The sequence below is a fragment of the Vigna angularis genome, chromosome 9, assembly GCF_016808095.1.
Source record: "Vigna angularis cultivar LongXiaoDou No.4 chromosome 9, ASM1680809v1, whole genome shotgun sequence".
Classification (NCBI taxonomy): Eukaryota; Viridiplantae; Streptophyta; class Magnoliopsida; order Fabales; family Fabaceae; genus Vigna; species Vigna angularis.
Genome location: NC_068978.1, coordinates 26,393,773 through 26,413,384, shown reverse-complemented (window position 1 = coordinate 26,413,384; position 19,612 = coordinate 26,393,773). Strand labels below are relative to the sequence as shown.

Sequence of the window (19,612 nt, the reverse complement as noted above, 5' to 3'; positions counted from 1 at the left end):
ACTGGATGATTATTAGAGTATCAGGATAACCTCCAACTACGGGACCCTCAACATCAACATACACACTAATACCATAATTTTATAGAATCTCTCCATGAGATTCATACCATACTCATATTCCTCAACTCACATTACACCTCTACAAAAGTCTTCCCATAATACTCATTTCGTGATCAAATGCACAATTTCATATCAACATAATAAAATACATTTATCACAGTAATTTTATCACATCTCATGCATTCACATATTTTTGTTTCACATGAATTTACCTTAGAGTATATATATATATATATATATATATATATATATATATATATATATATATATATATATATATATATATATATATATATATACAAAACACATTGCACAGTTAAAATAAGAGCAAAAATAACCATGGAACCGAACCCTATTTACCAAGCACTATTTGGACGAAAACTATTTGGACGAACACTATTTGAACGAACACCATCTGACCGGACGCTAACTGACCGAACGCTATTTGGTTGAATATTATACGAACACTATTGGACGAACGCTACTGGATTCAACAATATAAGGCCGACACCACTTGGACGAACGCTATGAGACCTAAACCAATCTGGCCGAACGTTCTATATTGATCACTATTTAAACGAACGCCATCTGATCGAACGCTATCGGCCGAACGCTACAACCGAACGTCTCACTTGATCAAACACTATTCAGCCGAACGCTATAATCGAGTACTTAGACCGAACGCTAACCATCAAACACCATTTTACATTGCACACTGTTTGGACGAGTGCTCAAAGATCAAACAACATCAAGATCGAATGCTGCCTAAGGAGTGTACTACAACTCATCGAGAACGACCGTTCCATATGAACGATCACCAGAAAACATCACCAAGATTGGACGTTCACTAAGGACGATCACTAATTGCAAAACTCTAACACGACCGAACTTTCACTAACACATAATATGATTGAACACATTAAATTGAAGCCTGAGACTATTAGATTAAGACCGAACGCTTAAAATCACTGATCACATAATACTGCCGAACGCTCAAGATCCAAACTTAAGACTTGTCAAATTAAGACCGAACGCTCAACAATGCTACCAGAGGATACTAAGTTAAACGAACGCTCAACAATGCTACCCGAGGATACTAAGTTAAGAACGAACACTAACTACCAACATATTTTCTGAACACCATTTGACTGATCACTATTTGCGCGAACGCTAGAAAATCATACTCTATAGGTCGAACGCTGAACACAATTCCATATTGACCGAACGCTAATAATCTAAACCTTAGAACACCTGATTCAGATTGAACGCTATAAATCACTAATACACTAAGGCCGAACGTACTCTAATACATCAAAACCGAACATTCAGGATTCAAACTTAAGAATGCCAACTTAAGGCCGAACACTTACAATCAATAATACACGAAGACCGAACGCTAAAGATTATTCCTCATAATACCAATTGAAGGACGAACGTCTACAATCATTAATAGCCAAAACCGAACACTCACTATTATTAATCTAACAAAACCGAACGCCGGAGATTACTTCACTAGAATACTAAGTTAAGGACGAACGTCTGAGGTCATTAATTCACTATTTGAATACGATTTGGACGAGCGTCTAATATAGTACTAACTTTACCTAAGACGAACGCGAACGTTCGTTACCTTGAAACACAAAACCGAACGCTCATATACTTTGGCCGACCACGGTCGAGCAAATTGGACGAACGTCCAATTTTGACTCACCGAAATGGGCGTACGCGCGTTTCTGCAGAATTCTGCAGAATCGCACCAGGTTTTCCAGAAACCAGAAAACCCCATTTTTGATCCCCAAATTCCCAGATCTGCATCAAATATAGTATGATTTAACAATCTAACAAATGGATCTAGCTCCCCTTACCTCTTGAAGACTTCCTTAAAAAATTTGGGATTAATCTCCCTCAGACGTGCAGTTTAAGATCTCCCCTTCCTCTCCCAGATTTTTGTTATAAGGATTCCAATCTCACAGGATGCCCAACCACTTGATTTTTCTTCCAGCCGTGAATTCTTAATGTGTTCGCTGCTCCTATGGTTGAAGGCTAGTGCTGATGGAGGACGGTGCAGTTGTTGATTGTCCTTTCTACTGGATAGTTACGTTGGGAAGATTGGAGATGTTGGATGTTCAAGGTTGTTGGACGCTTGAAGGACCAAAGTCTCCCACCATGGTGGCGGCTGGAAATGTGAATTATTCTCCAAGCTGCTGGAACGTTGGACAGTGATCTCTCCAAACCATAATGAAGCTCTCCAAACGTGTGTTATTTCCTTCCAGTTGGTGTGGGTCGTGGCAGCAAGTGCTTCATCTCCAAGCCTTGGATGCTCCTTACTCAAGCTATTTCTGCTTGACCGAGATCACCACTTCATCTTCCCATGGTGCTGCTGGAAATGGCTGGATGTTACTCCCAATCTGCTCTCTCTCTCCCTCTCACATGCCAATAATGAAACCCCCCCTTCCAAGCTTCCCCCAATAATTGTACTCCAATAATGCATTCCAATAATGCAAGGAGTGGGTGACTGCCCTGTCCCCATCTCTCCAAAATTTACGGTCCTCACATGCAACATTCTCGTTAAGGTGAGGATATCAATATAATTTTGGTGGAATCGTTGCAAACCAGTTTCTTTACTAACAAAAGAAAAAGTTTTTTATACTATCATATAATCATAAAACCGTGGCCAGATATAAAAAAAATTTAAATTCTATTGTTTGGATGGAGGGAATAATAGAAAAGAAATAAGAGGAAGAAAAACAAAAGGTTTAATGTCTCCTAAGGTCCCTATTTTTGTTCACAATGTCAAATAGGTACCCTTTTTGTTCGGCGTCTCAATTAGGTTCTTATTTTATAAAAATTGCTACAATTAAACCCCTACCGTTAAATTAGGTCAAACAGTGTTAATGTATGGTTGACGTGGCATGCTAATTTTCATTTTTAAATGACGTAGAATAACTTATTTGATGGATCAGATTCTAATGTGTCTTTTGATTTTTTTTTTAAATAAAAAAAATTTGTAAAGATGAATTAAAGATTAAACTGCATCCTTTATTCGAATTAGGAATTAGGAATTGGGAAAAGAAAGTTTGATTTTAGGGTTCATCCAAATTGGGAATTAATTTCATAAATTGTTCTCGCGCCGTCACCATCTTCGTGCATCATCTTCTTCACGCTTCTAAACCCTCAGGTCGCCGCCGCCATCTTCTTTGGACTGATAACCACCATACAAGCCTCCATTAACGCAACCTAAATCGCGAGCACCATTGCAGCGCGTCAACCTCCATGAAACACTACCAGACCTAATCATAGAAAACCCAGACCTAATCATAGAAAACCCAAATCAATTTCATCACCTGCATATCAAACGCAGAGGAGCTCTAATCCAGAAAAATTCTCAATTTGAAAAACCTTTCAAATCCTAAATCACGTTCTTTTTCAATCCTCTTTAATTTGTTTTAGCAGAAAAGAAAAGAAGCTGAGAGTTTCAACTCGTGTGGGAAGTGAAAGTGAGGAGAGAAGCGCCACTCCGTCACGCTTTCTCTCTGCAATTTTTGTTGGCGAATTAAACTCACAACGCAATCACATTCATTCCTTCTTGCTCTGAAAAATGGAAAGCGCATCAGAGCTTGTGGAATTTCCATTGTTGTTGACACCAATCGATTCCCACTACAGAGCTTGCACCATTCCCTACAGATTCCCCTCTGATAACCCCCGCAAGCCCACTCCCACCGAAATCTCTTAGATTGATCTCTTCCTTAATCCATCCCTTCTTTCAAGTGTATTCTCCTCTCCTCTTCTTTTCACTAAAAAAGTTTTTTTTTCTTACCCGATTCGTAGTTTTTCATGGCTTTTAGCATACCATTTTGCTCCGTTCTGCTCGACAATGGCTTGTTCTTGTAAAAATTACTTTTTTTTTATCTCTCTTACAAATCAAAAACAAAAATTGGTCGTTTTTATATTTTTTGTTTTTCCTTAAACCACTATGACGTTTGATTGTGTGATTTTAAATTCCTAATTCTTATATACAAATCTGTTTAATTATCTTTTTCTCATTTTTTTAATTTTAAAAACGCAAAAATTCACGTCAGACTCACATATACATCTAACAATTTGCCACGTCATTAAAACACCGACATCAGCATGCCACCTTAACATTTGCTTAACGCCGTTAAGCCCAATTTAACGGTAAGGATCTAATTGTTGTAATTTTCATAAAATAAGGACCTAATTGAGACGCCGAACAAGAAGGAGAGCTATTTGAAATTCTAGACAAAAATAGGAACCTTAGGAGATATTAAACCAAAACAAAATAGAAATATACGAGGAGAAAGTGACGAGAAATGAGCGAAATTTTTTTAAATGATTTGATTGATGTGATAAAAAAAATTAAAATAATTTAATATACGTAAATATTTTTAGAAATATGAAATAAATTAAAATAAGATTTAAATTAAAAAAATAGTTATTAAATAATAATAATAAATTATATTTAAATTAATAAATTAAAATATTTTGACAAAATATCAAATTTTAAATTAATTTATTTTGTTTATTATTTTAATTGTTCATTTTATAATAATATATATATAAATATAATTTATATATAACCTAACCTAATGTTATACATGTTATATTTTCGTCTAAAAAGTCATGATTAATTAATTATTTTTAAAACAAATGATTGATTGTGTGTGATTTTTTTCTCAATTGTAAATTTAACACTTTATTCGTTTTGTTTTTCATGATTTTTAATATTTTATTTCCTTAGTACTTTAACTCAGTCATTCTCCTTAGAATCTTGTTTTTCCGTGCTTGGATTCAAACAAAAAAGAGGTACACCACCCGCGAGCAAAACAGAACCCCGTGGTGGATAACTGCAAGCAAAGCAAAGAGAATCTCCAGCAGAGGAAACCGCGACCAGAGAATCCGACGCACCACCACGCAGCGAAACGGCCGTGATTTTTGCGCGACCGGAGAAGGGAACGACACGGCGCGGCGAATAGAAACCAGAACGGCGAACCTTAATCTGCCAGGTGAGGAGAAGAAGGAACCTAATCACTGTAAGTTTTTTATTTCCGCTCAAGCAACAGCGATCAATTGCGTTAAAAATGAAAACCCCTCTGGACTCGCCAACTCGATTGCAAGCTGGCGAGTTTGGCCGAGCTCACCGAGTTTACAGTGAGCCTATCGGTCCTGCTCCAATAACGACTTTACTTCCGTATGAACTGAGTTTGATAGCCATGGTTATTGTTATAATTGTTGTTGTTGATTATTTGGAATATAGTGCTTACATGGTATGGCCTGTCATTGAATCATTTGCTCATTCAATTTACATATGAGTGCCTGCACCTGTGCAACATGCTCTGCTTCTAATTGTACCTTTTAGTTGGCCAATGATTTTGTAAGCTATCTCACTACCCATGGTTTCGTATTGTATCAAATTTTATAAAAACATGTCATGAAAGTTCAAGACAAGTAAGAAAACAGATTTCCCATTGACTCAAATATTAGTTTAGTGTACAAACGCCAATGGTGCCCAAAAAAGCCTGGTGCATCCTCAATTCTCTGTAAGCCTGTGATTTTATTATTATTTTATATTTTATTTTTTCCTTTAAAATTATTGGTATGATCTACTATACTAAACACTGATACTTGTTTACAAGATCCTGGTAGAGGATTTAATCTATAATCAATGGCATTGTGGAATTACTTACTGATTGAACAATGAAGTATTATGACTAAAATGTGTAAATTTTTTATTTTCTTTGAATCCTTGATTACAATATGGACGTTCTGGATCATGTTCTTCTCCCTAGCCCCCAAGTTATATGCTAAAACCACATATAAGCTTGCTTACATTACTACAGAATCAGAATCAGAAGAACTTTGATCTCCTATAAGCTTAATGCTCTTTTGGTTAACACAATGTACACTTTCATTCTTTTTTGGTTGTATTTACTCTGGACCTTAATATTCTGTAATTTGGTTCAGGCTCAATGTTCTATCTCAGTAAAATTGAACACAAATTGCCCCTGCCTCCTCCTCGTCTTGTTCTTCCCATTCGAGAAGCCATTCACATGGAGCTTGAAAAACTTTTCTTAGATAAGGTTTTTTGTTGCTACTGTTTTCTGTTTCCCTATTGAACCATTATTGTGTAATTGACTTAATTTCCTTGGCTTCTTTTTGGTTTCTATAATCATGCCAGGTTATAGCAAACTTGGGCCTTTGCATTTCTGTATATGATATCATATCCATTGATGGTGGATTTATCTTCCCAGGTGATGGGGCTCCGACCTACACGGTATGAATTCATGGGTTTGTTTTGAACTTGTTGTCCTGTATGTGATGAGAGTTCAAAGTTGAACCAAACTTTTATCTTTGAAAGTCATGTTTGCTTCTCTTAACAAAGTAGTTTGACTTTATTAGGAAAGAATTGTTGGCTGACCTAAAGTTTAATCCTTAAATTTTGATTAATGGCCGCAAAATTGTTGATATTCTATTGAGTTGTAATGAGTCTTTTTCAGCATACTGGAACCTGCAAAACGGTTGTACTTTCTTAGCATCCCTTATTTACAATTTATGATGTATTGTAAGGTCATATTTAGATAAAAAAATTTGTAAGTATTTATAAAGGAAAATGAGTTAAAATGAATTTAACTTCAGGAAGTTAAAATCAACTTATGCACTTTGACTTATGAAGAAGTTCTCATCTAATTCTTCAAAATTAATGTGCATAAATTGATTTTGAATTGTGGAAAAAGTTTGATTCATCATACTTTTTTTTTCTTTTATTGTAAAGTTTATCCAAGCAGTGCTTAACTCATCACTGCTTTTGGTATGATGGCAGAAATGATTATATATTTAATTGTGTCTATGCAGTAACTAAATTCCAATATTTCTGGCAGGTTGTATTCAATTTAATTATGTTTCGTCCATTTGTGGGGGAAATTATTACTGCGAGGCTTATTTCAAAATCAACTTATGCACTTTGACTTATGAAGAAGTTCTCATCTAATTCTTCAAAATTAATGTGCATAAATTGATTTTGAATTGTGGAAAAAGTTTGATTCATTATACTTTTTTTTTTCTTTTGTTGTAAAGTTTATCCAAGCAGTGCTTAACTCACTGCTTTTGGTATGATGGCAGAAATGATTATATATTTAATTGTGTCTATGCAGTAACTAAATTCCAATATTTCTGGCAGGTTGTATTCAATTTAATTATGTTTCGTCCATTTGTGGGGGAAATTATTACTGCGAGGCTTATTTCATCTGATTCTAATGGCTTACAATGTATGTCTCTGTTTTAGCTACTTGGTTTTGTTTCAGTTGACATGCATGGTTTAGTTCCTCAATACTGTTCTGTGATGCATATTGCTGGAGAAGAATTACTTTTATGTCTTACTTCTGTTTCATTTATCTGTTACATTTTCCTTGTAGCACAATACTTTCAGATACCGATTAGAGAAGGGAATTGTTTATAGTCAATATTGCCTTAAAGCTTTTGTATTTTTTTCCTTTTATGTTTTTGTTTGTTGGGTTGGGCTTTAATTTGTGTTCAACTTAGTTTCTCTTTCTCTTTTAATTTAAAGCATGATATTAAAATAATAAGATAAATGAAAAATAAATATTATAAACTATTTAAAGCGTAACATATAACATAAACTAAATAATAATTAGTAACAAAAGACTAAATAAATGATAACAAATAATATAATAAATTAATTAATATTAATAATAAAATAATTTCAGAATGTCAGTGATAGGATATGTAATGTGTATTTTAGGAGGAAAAATATATAGAAGTAATTGTTAGTTGGGTTGTTAGATGGAGTGGGGTTTTCTATATATAGTGGGGGGTCTTTGTACGCAGGGGGCGTTTTTGAAAGTTTGGAGAAGTGTTAGCAGGATCATTGGCGTCCTGTGCAATGTCCCTTGGCTGCATTCATGCTGTACTTGTTGCCTAGAATCAATAATACAAGATCTATAAGTATAGGTGGTTGCAGTGGGTTTTTCTTGGTTTCCTCAATCTAGGAACCTAACAATTGGTCCAACCTGCCAAGAAGGAGGAGAAGCATGGAAGCGAGAGGCAGTACATTGGAAAGGAGGGTGGCCAACGAACAGGGAAGGGCTATAAATGACCTAAGGGAAGAATTCAGAGAGAGCTTCCAAGAACTTAAAGATATGATGAAAGTCCTGATGCTGAAATCCAAGAATCACAAAAGGCGCTCAAAAGGAAGTGAGGAATCTGTTTACAGGGCAAGAAAGGGTATGGATGCTGAGAAAGATAGTTTGCAAGACATCAAGAAAGCAAAGAAACCCTCACATGGAAGAGAAAATTCAATCAACTAGGAGAAGAAAAGAGAAAAGGATATCAGTGAAGAGGAAGGTGGAGACCAAGACCGTGATGGAAATGTTGTGACCATTAATTCTGGGAGTAGAGTGTCGAAAGCTGCTGTTTTGAGTGTTGATAGTTTTGCAGGAATTGGAAGGCAAGACAGGAGAGAAGAGAATATACGTGAAGAGGAACACAAAAATGAAGACTGTGATGGAGACATTGTTGCTGTTGCTTCTGAGAAAGTTGCAAAAGCTGTTGCCTTAAGGGTGGATAATTTGACAAATGTTGATGGGGAAAATACATCAGGTGAAGACTGTGATGGGAAGGCTATGACTCTTACTTCTCAGAGTGAAGGTGCAAAAGTTGCTGATTTTAGAGGGGATAGTGTGGTAGGTCTTGGTGTGTATGTCAAAACAGTGGAGGAGGGTGAAGACAGAGGAAAGAAAGCAGAATGTGGTGGGAACATTGTGACTATTACTTTTGAGAATAGAGTAGAAGATGAGACTGTTTTGAGTGGGGATGGTTCAAAAGTGGTTGGTGTTGAGGAAGCAAAAGACGTGGGAGGTAGTGAAGAGGTAGAAAAAAACAAAGATTGTTTTGAGAACATTGTGATTATAGAGGTTCCAATTGCTGAGACAAGTGAGAACATGGATGTAGACATGGAGGACTCGAGTGATGAAGGGTATGGTTTTGCTATTGGTCATTTTGTTTGGGGTCAAGCCAAGAGTAAACTTTGGTGGCCTGACCGAATTTATGACCCATCTGATGCATATGATGACACATTGAAGCTGAAACCAAAGAACAGACCATTGGTTACCTAATTTGGGCATGGAACCTATGCATGGTGTCATCCATCACAGTTAAAGCGTTTTGGGGACTACTTTGAGGATATGGTTAAATAGAGTAGCTGGATCGATTTTGCCAATGCTGTGCAAGAAGCTGCAAGTGAGGTCGGAAGGTTTCTGTCTATAAAGCTGAGTCGTTTAATCGTTGATAAGAGAACAGGTTTTGAATCTGAATCTACTCTTCTATTGGGGAAAAAAGAAGTTTTAGCTGAAGGGAAGAGTGAAGAACGAAGCAGGAAGGGTAGTTTGTCTAGAGAAAGGAAGAAAAGTAAGTACATGTCCCCTCCTTTCACTACTCCAATCAGGGGACAAAGTGAGGAAAGTATGGAAGCAGAATCTTTTACAGTATCCAGAAAAGTTAAAGCATCACGGACAAGTGCAGTTGCTGCTGTTCTACAATATCTGCCAGTTTATATGGGGAGGTTTTTTGATAGCTCAAATTACCAAACTGAAGAAGAAGATGGGAAGAAGGCCACCTAAGCTGATGAATCTTCCCCAAGTTTGATGAATTGGCTGATGGGAGATCAAGTCTTGCAGCAAGTGTTAATCCAAGGGCAGAAAGGAAGCCTTGTGGGAAGTTGTTGCAACAAATTATGGACCAGTTTCTAGACTTCAACCTTGAGGACAAGGTTGTTTCTGCAGCGGCGTGTAATGATAGGATATGTAATGTGTATGTTAGGAGGAAACATATATAGAAGTAATTGTTAGTTGGGTTGTCAGGGGGTTGTTAGGTGGAGTGAGGCTTTCTATATATAGTGGGGGGTCTTTGTATGCACGGGACGTTTTTGAAAGTTTGGTGAAGTGTTGGCAGGATCATTGGCATCCTGTGAAGGGGACATTGTCCCTTGGCTGCATTCATGCTGTACTTGTTGCCTAGAATCAATAATACAAGATCTATTCAGTGAGTATAGGTGGTTGCAGTGGGTTTTTCCTGGTTTCCTCAATCTAGGAACCTCAAAGTCAGTCATCATGCTATTCTATTCACTAATATAGGGTCAGCTGGTCTGTTAGGATTCTTGAGAGCAAGAAACCTTGAACACTATTCTGGTTTAACTCGAGGAAAACGAAACACAATAAAGAACAACTGTTTCTTTATTTCTGAAAACACAAGGTACAACACTTCCAAGGAAGCCTGTCTTCCTCCCCACAGGATGCACAGATCCTGTCTCAACTACAAAACAATACAAAACGTGTCCCCTGACAGACAGTTATTCCCTCTTATATAGCTAACTCCTAAAACAACCTCCTAACGTAACTGCTTAACCAACTCCCCCCTCCATTATATTTTATGTTCTGTTTTTTCCCCCTTTTTTCATGACATAAACCCTTAAGACCCTATCATGGTCCCTGCTTCTATCTAGGATCGAGAACTATGAATTTAATTGACGCTAAAAGTGTGTTCTAAAAGAATAATGTGACTTTTCTATGGAGTTGTTATTGTTGAAGTATAATGTCTTTATTATTATTAATATTTATGTTAGGGTTTTGTTAGGGGCTTCCTGCCCTTTTACTTTTTGGAACTATTGTCTCCTATAAATACAGTAGTAAGTTGTATTAGGCTTTCTAAGTGAAAAATATAAGACTTTTCATCTTCTCTCAACTCTTCAAGTTGGTATCAAGAGTCATTTCCGCCGTTTGCTCCGCTGTCCGCCGCCGCTGCCGCCGCTGCCGCCGCCGCCCCCAAGCATCGCTTCTCCGGTGAAGTCAAGGGTCAGGTGCGCCTTGAGAAGCGCAACCCAACCCTGGTGGTCCCGTCCTCCGAAGCCTCCGCACCAGCCGCCACGCGCCGCTTCTTTCCAGCTAGTCTCGGCCGCGTGTTCCGCACGCGTTGCCTTTCCGGTGTCGGAGTTACACTGCGTCACTCCAAATCATCTCGCCGGGGCTTCTTGAGTGTGTTTTGTTTCGCCGGGGCTAACCCTAAGTCCCATTTCTTCTCACAGTTTTAAAATGGCCTCTTCTACCGGAATTAATTCCTCTTTATCTACTACCCCTATCATTACATCTGCAAAACTGAATTGGAAAAATTATTTATCATGGTCCTCTGCAGTGGAATTGTGGTTTCTTGGTCAAGGACACCATAATCACCTTGAACAAGATATTTCTATGGTCCTAGATGAAGAAAAATCTCAGTGGCAGAAATTAGACTTTCAGTTATGTGCTGTTTTGTGGCTATCGGTTGAGCAAGAGGTTCTAGATATCTTGAGACCCTATAAGACATGCTCCTCTTTTTGGAAAAGGGCTCAAGATATTTTTGCTAATGATGTACAACGTCTTTTCAATGCAACCCAAAGAGCAACTTCTCTCAAACAAGTCAACCATGATATGGTTTCCCATATAACAAAAGCTCGGGCTGCGGTAGAAGAGTTAAAGAACTTCTTTGTAGCTGATTCATTAGAAAATATCAACAAAAAGCTTGACAAGTTTTACATGGTCTTAATTTTGAAAAGTTTACACCCTGATTTTGATCATGTACGTGATCAAGTTTTAGCTGGTGATCAAATCCCGTCGATGGATGACTTAGTTACTCGACTCCTTCGGGTACCTACATTGGTAAAAGACGAGAATTTAAGTGATGCTGTTGAAACATCAGCAATGGTGACACCACGAGGAAGAGGAGGAGGTAGGAGCAACTGAGGAGGACGTGGTGGTCGAAGTGGATGTCCTCAATGCTCATATTGTAAGAGAATGGGTCATACCCAAGATAAATGTTATTCCTTGCATGGCTTTCCAGACAATGCTGCTCATGTGTCTAAATCTGAAAATTCAGAATCTAGAATTTTTGATGAAGAGTACCAAGAGTTTTTGAGGTACAAGTCTGAAAAATCTTCTAATCCTGGCCAATCCTCCTCAATGTCAAATGTGTCAATTGCCTGCATCTCTCAATCTGTGGAAGGTCATAGTCCATGGATTCTTGACTCAGGTGCCTCAGATCATATCTTTGGTAACATCCATTAATTTTCTTCCATGTCCTCTCCGAAAACTCCTCATTTCATTACTGTTGCCAATGGATCCAAAGTTGCATCTCAGGGGATTGGAAAAGTTTCCCTATCTCCTTCACTAAAATTGAATTCTGTTTTGTATATTCCTCATTGTCCTTACAATTTAGTCTCTTTGAGTCAATTAACTCGTTCCTTAAATTGTTTTGTAACCTTTTCTGCTAATTCCTTTGTTATACAGGAACATGGTACGGGTTGTCTGATTGGAGAAGGACATGAGTCACGAGGACTTTATTTCTTAAAACCCAACTCCTCAGTTTCTTGTTTGCAACTTCATCCCCAAAACTTTTGCATGATCGGTTGGGCCACCCAAGCTTATCCAAGTTGAAGATGATGGTTCCAAGTCTCAAACACATTCAAGTCTTAGATTGTGAGTCTTGTCAGTTAGGAAAGCATGTTAGATCTTCTTATCCTAAAAAGTCTGAGATACGATGTAATTTTTCCTTTTCAACTCTTCACTCTGATATTTGGGGACCAAGTTGTGTTACTTCTTTTGGTTTTAATTATTTTGTAACCTTCATTGATGAATTTTCTCGATGTACTTGGGTTTATTTAATGAAAGAGAGATCTAAACTTTTGGATATATTTGTGTCTTTTTTTAATGAAATTAAGAACCAGTTTGGAAAGACAATTAAAATCCTCAGAAGTGATAATCCCAAGGAATACTTTTTTGCAACATTTTCTTCATTCTTATCTTCCCAAGGAATTTTACACCAGTCAACATGTCCCCACACTCCACAACAAAATGGCATTGCAGAGAGAAAGAATAGACATCTCATTGAAACTGCACGCAGCCTGATGTTGAATACTAATGTTACTATTCATCATTGGGGTGATGCAGTCCTTACTGCCTATTTTCTGATCAATAGGATGCCTTCTTCCTCTCTTGAGAATAAAGTCCCTCACTCTGTCATTTTCCCAAATGACCCTCTTTATCATGTCTTTCCTTGTATATTTGGGTGTACTTGTTTTGTTCATAATGTTTATCCAGGTCTTGATAAACTCTCTGCAAAAGCTATTAAGTGTGTCTTTTTGGGATACTCTCGCCTTCAGAAAGGGTATAAATGTTATTCTCCCTCAACCAAGAGGTATTATATGTTTGCTGATGTCACATTCTTTGAGGATACACCTTTTTTCTTGTCCTCCATGGAGGACCGTTCATCTGTTCAACAAATGTTTCCTCTACCATTATATGTTTGCTGATGTCACATTCTTTGTTCCTCCACCTCTTCTCACATATCAGCGTCAGACACAATCTCAAACTCAGAACACTGAAGATCCTCAAGACTCAGATCCTCCTTCATCAGATTCCCAAGCCATGGATCCTTCATCCTCTTCACCCTCTCTTGACTCAGATAATAATTGGCCTATTGCCCTTCGAAAAGGTATTCGATCTACTCGTAATCCTTATCCTGTTTATAAATTTTTGAGTTATCATCGTTTGTCTCCTCCATATTTCTCTTTTGTTTCTTTCTTATCTTCCATTAAGGTTCCTAATAATGATCATGAGGCACTTGGTCATCCTCGATGGCGACAAGCCATGATTGATGAAATGCAAGCACTTGAACACAATGGCACTTGGGACCTTGTTCGTCTTCCTCCTGGTAAGAAGCCTGTTGGTTGTAGATGGGTCTATGCTATTTAGGTTGGTCCTATTGGTGCAATCGATCGTCTCAAAGCTCGTTTGGTAGCTAAGGGGTATACTCAAGTCTATGGCCTTGACTATTGTGATACCTTTTCTCCTGTGGCTAAAACCAATACTGTTCGTATTTTGCTTGCTATGGCTGCCATCCGTTAATGGCCCCTTTACCAGTTGGACATTAAAAATGCCTTTCTTGATGGTGATCTAGAAGAAGAGATATACATGGAGCAACCTCCTAGGTTTCTTGCTCAGGGGGAGTCTGGGTTAGTTTGTAAATTACATCGTTCCCTCTATGGCTTGAAGCAATCACCTCGAGCTTGGTTTGGTAAATTTAGTCGGGTTGTGCAGAATTTTGGATTGAAACGATGAGAGGCGGATCATTCAGTTTTTTATAGTCACTCTTCTCTCGATAAATGTGTTTATCTTATGGTCTATGTTGATGATATTGTCATTACAGGAAATGACGTCACTAGAATTGCTTAATTAAAGAATCATTTGTTCAACCACTTTCAAACAAAGATCTGGGTTGACTAAAATATTTTCTTGGTATTGAAGTGGCACAATCAAAGGAAGGTGTCATCATTTCACAGAGAAAATATGCTCTTGATATTTTAGAGGAAACGGGCCTGACAAATTGCAAGCCCATTGATAGTCCTATGGACTCAAATCAAAAAGTTAATGAAAGACCAAGGTGAACTTTTCTCAGACCCAGAGATATATAGAAGGCTTGTTGGAAAACTCATCTATCTTACCATAACAAGACCTGATCTTTCTTATCCGGTTGGAGTTGTGAGTCAATTTATGCAAAATCCACATGTTGATCATTGGAATGTAGTGATTCACATTCTCAGATATGTAAAAGGGAATCCAGGACATGGATTGTTGTATGAGGACAAGGGAAGCACTCGAGTTGAGGGATATTGTGATGCAGATTAAGTTGGTTGTCCAATTGACAGAAGATCTACCACAGGATATTGTGTTTTACTTGGAGGGAACCTTGTATCTTGGAAAAGTAAGAAACAAAGTGTTGTTGCTCGATCTAGTGCTGAAGCTGAGTATCGATCTATGGCTCTAACTACATGTGAATTTGTGTGGATTAGACAACTCCTTCAAGAGTTGAAATTTTGTGAAAATGAGGAGATGAAGTTGTACTGTGACAATCACGTCGCCCTTCACATTGCCTCCAATCCAGTGTTTCATGAAAGAACAAAACACGTAGAGATTGGTTGTCATTTTATTAGAGAGAAGTTATTGTCAAAGGATCTTGTTACTGAGTTTGTCGACTCTAATGAACAACTCGCAGACATTCTGATCAAATCTTTAAGGGGGCCTATAATTCAATTTATATGTTCCAAGCTTGGTGCATATGATCTATATGCTCCAGCTTGAGGGGGAGTGTTGAAGTATAATAATGTCTTTATTATTATTAATATTTATGTTAGGGTTTTGTTAGGGACTTTCCGCCCTTTTACTTTTCAGAACTACTATCTCCTATAAATACAGTAGTAAGTTTTATTAGGCTTTCTAAGTGAAAAATATAAGACTTTTCATCTTCTCTCAACTCTTCAAGTGTTACCAGAGCTAGTTTTTGTATTTCTGTATCTTTAATGTGACACTGAAAACAACCTATTTTTTTCATCATGAAACAACACCATCCACTATCTGCATTATCTGAAATGTTAATTGATTGTCAAATATTGATTTATTCAAGATAGTCCTGCTTAATAATTCTGAATCTGTGGCTGGCAGTAAGTCTTGGATTCTTTGATGATATTTATGTCCCTGCACATCATATGCCCTACCCAAACCACTTTGTTGAGGATGAACAAGGAAAAAGGTGATGCTTCCACTATCTAGTTTGACTTTTTGGATTATCTTTGAACCTGATACAAACAATCTCTTATTATTATTATTATTTCTGCTTTTATTATTATTTTGGTTGAATGTAGGGTATCCTTTAGCGAAGAGTCAACAACTAATTCTTTTAGGTACTGAGATTTATTTAAGAACCAACAGCCGACATCTCTCATCAGTAGTATTCCTTACATTCATTTATTATTTTTAAGTAATGCATACCCTGTTATGTATGATAAACATTATGCTTATCTGTTCTTATTCAAATTTCATCAGGAAAGGCGTATGGTTTTGGGATTTTAACGAACAAGAATATCCTATTCAAGAAACTGACGTGGTTAGCAATTCTTTTCCTTTTTCGTTAAATTATATGATTGGAAATGTACAAGTAGATGGTCTATATAAGGCCTCAAAAAATAGAGGTTTCTAGATTTTAAAAGTCCACAAATTTGTACCAGCCTTTTATTAAAATTGTATCTTTACTTTTAAATATTAAGGGCAGAGAGGCTGAATTTTCATGATTAGAATAGGGCTCCAAAAATTTTAAGTCAGATCTGATTAGAAAACAAATAAGCTAAATTTTTATTACCAATTTGGCAGATCAAATTTCGTGTTCAAAATGTGAGTTATCCACAAATTCCGGTCGAGCAACCAAAAGAATCAAAGCCATTTGCACCTATGTTGGTTACTGTAAGTATTTTGTTGATCATCAAACCATTGTTTGCCTTTAATTTATTCTTTACTTTTAAGAAGAGGACTTTAAACTTAACTCAACTCTATAAAACTAGCTTGTAAGGTGAGGTTTACACTCATTTATATATTTTAATTCAGTCAAACCCAACAAACAATGAATTTCGCTAGGATAAGCAATAAATAATGTCTCTGATACCATGCTAAGAAGTGAATTTTAAGTCTAACTTAATTTTATAAAACCAACTTATAAGGTGAAATTTACATTTACTTATATACTTTAATTTGGTTTTATCTCAGAATTACCTTGGTTCATGAATACTTAAAACCATATAAGAGTGATGCAATGTATAGTCGAATTGTACTACCTTTATCATGAATTTTTTTGAATGCTTAAAACTAGAAAGAAAGATGAGAAGGGTGGTCCAAATGTGCTACATATTGAAAGGAGCAAAGTATATATGAATGCTTAAACTGTACTACATATTAAAAGAGGCAAATATGAACATTATAGTAGAGCTATATTACTGAGATGGGAAATTTAAGCATCTTTAAATTGTCTTGTTATTTTTTTATTTATTTTTAAGATATTTTTATTATAGTTTTTCATATTGGAGGTTTATTACAAGTACAAATCATTCTTTTATTCTTTCATTTTGATGTATTTAGGATGTTTTTATTATATCAGTGTTATAATGTATTGTTATGCATAATTGATGATGACTTATTAATTTCTTCATTACGAACATCTTGTTTTGAGGGGGGCATATTTTTTGTAGAGGATCATACCCTCGTCTTAAAAGAATTCTTTTCAGGGCTTCCTTTATTATTTATCCCCGTGCTTCCACCTTAGTTTTGTCTGTGTCATATGCATCACAACATCTTAATTATGGAATAAAATTCTTGAAGAAGAAAAAAGTTGATTCTCTTCTATTCACGACTAAAAAGTTATAGTTGAACTTCTGGGCATTGTTATGGGAAGAGATTGGCGGAAACCCTATTTAATCAGCAGTATTAAAACAAATAGTCATGACTAACTAGTATTGCACATTAATGGAATAGTGACCTATCATGGTTTCTATTTTGTAGGGTTCGTTAGATCATGATGGTTTAGGCCCTGTTTCTTGGTGGTGTGCAGAAGAGATTGAGGTTGATGATGAGTAAAGGTGAGTTCAAAAGGTGGTGAAATTTTGGTCAAGTGAAGATGTCACTCCTAGGTTTTTTGTTTAGCCTATAAGATTAGGTTTAGAAGTTGGTTTGGTCTGATAGATGTAGGTTGCTCATGTCGCTGAAGATTAGGTCTTGTTCAATTACTTTGCTTTGTAAACTGTTTAATTTAGTTCAATAGAATCAGTGTTTGTCTTTGAATTCAGCGTCCTAAATTCCTACAGTGCAGAAGGATAAAATGCAATTTATACATCTGTTTTTGGGATCCATAATTTTACTAGTCATTGACCCAATTAAATTCATACGTATATAAAGTTTCCTAGAATTAATGACTTGCATTATATATTTCACGATTAATTTAAGACTTAGGACTGGTATTTAATTAGGGGTTTAAAGCAAATTTTATTTTATTTTATAAAATTCATGTTAAGCCTCACTATAAACTATGACATCTTAGCTCGATTAACATTCTAGAGTTCATTTGTTATCTGCCATCATCTCATGAAAAATATCAAAAGGAAAATAACATACAAAAACATGGCGTACCAAACCAAACCCATGCAAAACTTGAGAAACCTTAGCAGAGAGTTTAGGTCTCTCTTCATATGGAACACCAACAAGCAAAGAAATACACCTCCGGAACACCATGGGTCATTCCAAAAATGTATTTGGTTTACATCACCTACAGTCCAAGAAGTGTTTTCCAAAACAGTGTCCTACCAATTATTAATACCGGGCCATATTCAACAGGATTTATATGAAGCAAGTTTTGGGTATTTGGACTTAAAATCCATGATCTTATTAGAAAAATCCAAGGCATAGAGCTCTAAGCAAAATACCAAGCCAACTGAAGAAGATAAGCTTTATTCTCCACATGAAAATTAGCAACTTGCAGCCCTCCTTCATATTTGCTGGCATAGAATTGATTCCAATTAACAACGACAAGAGCTTGCTTGCTAACATCACCAGTCCATATAAAATTTTTAACCATTTATCCACCTCTTTTAGCAAGTTTGCTGGTCATTTATAAACTTTAAAACTATAGGAAAGAAAATCAGTAATGACAGAGTTTACCAGCTGAATTTTTCCCATCATATTCAAAGTTTTCCCTTTCCAAGAGGCAAGCCTGAGCCTAACTTTATTAGCAAGAGGTTAAAGGAAGCGAGATTTAGGAGCCCCCACAAAAATAGGCACCCATAAATTGTTAAATGGTATAAAACCTCTATTGCAGCCAAGAACACACTTAACTCTCCTATTAAAGGCAGAAGAATAATCAGCAGTAAAGACTCTTAGTGGAATTCATCCATTGGCCTGAGGCTGAACCATAGGAATGGAGTAGTTTCATGAGGTTAGTTAGGGTACTCTTTTTAACTCTGCAGAAAACAAAGATGTCATTAAAGTTCTTTTAGGACCAACCATTGGGAGCATGTTCTGAGAACTGATAAGTTGAGAAATCCCACTCAAAACTTCTTCAGCAACACAAAACAGAAGAGGGGAGAAAATCCCCTGACAAACCCTTCTACAGTAAGAAAAGTAACCAAGAAGATTACCATTAATCCTAATTGATAGAAGAGCAGACTGAAGAATCTGCAGAATTCATGAGTTGAAAATTTGATGAAAACCAAACCGCTGAAGCACCTATATAAGAAAATCTTATCTGAGTGTTAAAGATTTTCTTGATGTCAGTTTTATAAGATACATTACCACCTTGAACTTTCTTGCTGAGCATTTATAGCCTCTGAAGCAATGCTGATACAATATTTATTTTGTCTGCCCTTTGATAAAGCCATTCTGAGTAAAAGAGGCAATTCTGCTAGCAATCAAGGCCAACCTATCAGCCAGAATTTTGGATATGATTTTAAACCTCAAGTTAGCAACAACAATCGGCCTGAAGTCTTTAATAGAGTCAGTCCTTGGAAATTTAGGAATAAAAGAAACCACATTGACATTCATATGAAACAAAATTCAATTTTTGAGAAAAAAATTGCTTCACAAGATTACAAACATCAATACAAACACTATCCCGGCAA

At 36.5% G+C, this 19,612-nt stretch overlaps 1 protein-coding gene across 2 annotated transcripts; it reads left to right on the top strand.

Moving 5' to 3' along the window:
• Window positions 1-4,843: 4,843 nt before the first annotated feature.
• LOC108346235 (uncharacterized) lies at window positions 4,844-17,854 on the top strand. 2 transcript variants are annotated; one of them, XM_052868216.1, is made up of 9 exons: window positions 4,844-5,084; window positions 6,043-6,158; window positions 6,257-6,352; window positions 7,256-7,343; window positions 15,621-15,708; window positions 15,821-15,859; window positions 16,002-16,062; window positions 16,326-16,415; window positions 17,505-17,854. In XM_052868216.1, the coding sequence occupies exons 2-9, from the start codon at window positions 6,048-6,050 to the stop codon at window positions 17,577-17,579; spliced, it is 648 nt and encodes a 215-aa protein (XP_052724176.1). In that variant the 5' UTR covers window positions 4,844-5,084; window positions 6,043-6,047; the 3' UTR covers window positions 17,580-17,854. The 2 variants fall into 2 exon arrangements, with proteins under 2 accessions (XP_052724176.1, XP_052724177.1); XM_052868217.1 differs by having other exon boundaries at window positions 4,844-5,111.
• Window positions 17,855-19,612: the final 1,758 nt, after the last annotated feature.

What these genes read in the sequence shown, in the direction of transcription:
- LOC108346235 (XM_052868216.1), top strand. Translation starts at nt 6,048, where the DNA reads ATGTTCTATCTCAGTAAAATTGAACACAAATTGCCCCTGCCTCCTCCT. An exon ending in TCAACAACTAATTCTTTTAG is followed by an intron (nt 15,860 to 16,001) that starts GTACTGAGATTT and finishes AAATTTCATCAG; the next exon opens with GAAAGGCGTATGGTTTTGGG. An exon ending in TTGCACCTATGTTGGTTACT is followed by an intron (nt 16,416 to 17,504) that starts GTAAGTATTTTG and finishes TCTATTTTGTAG; the next exon opens with GGTTCGTTAGATCATGATGG.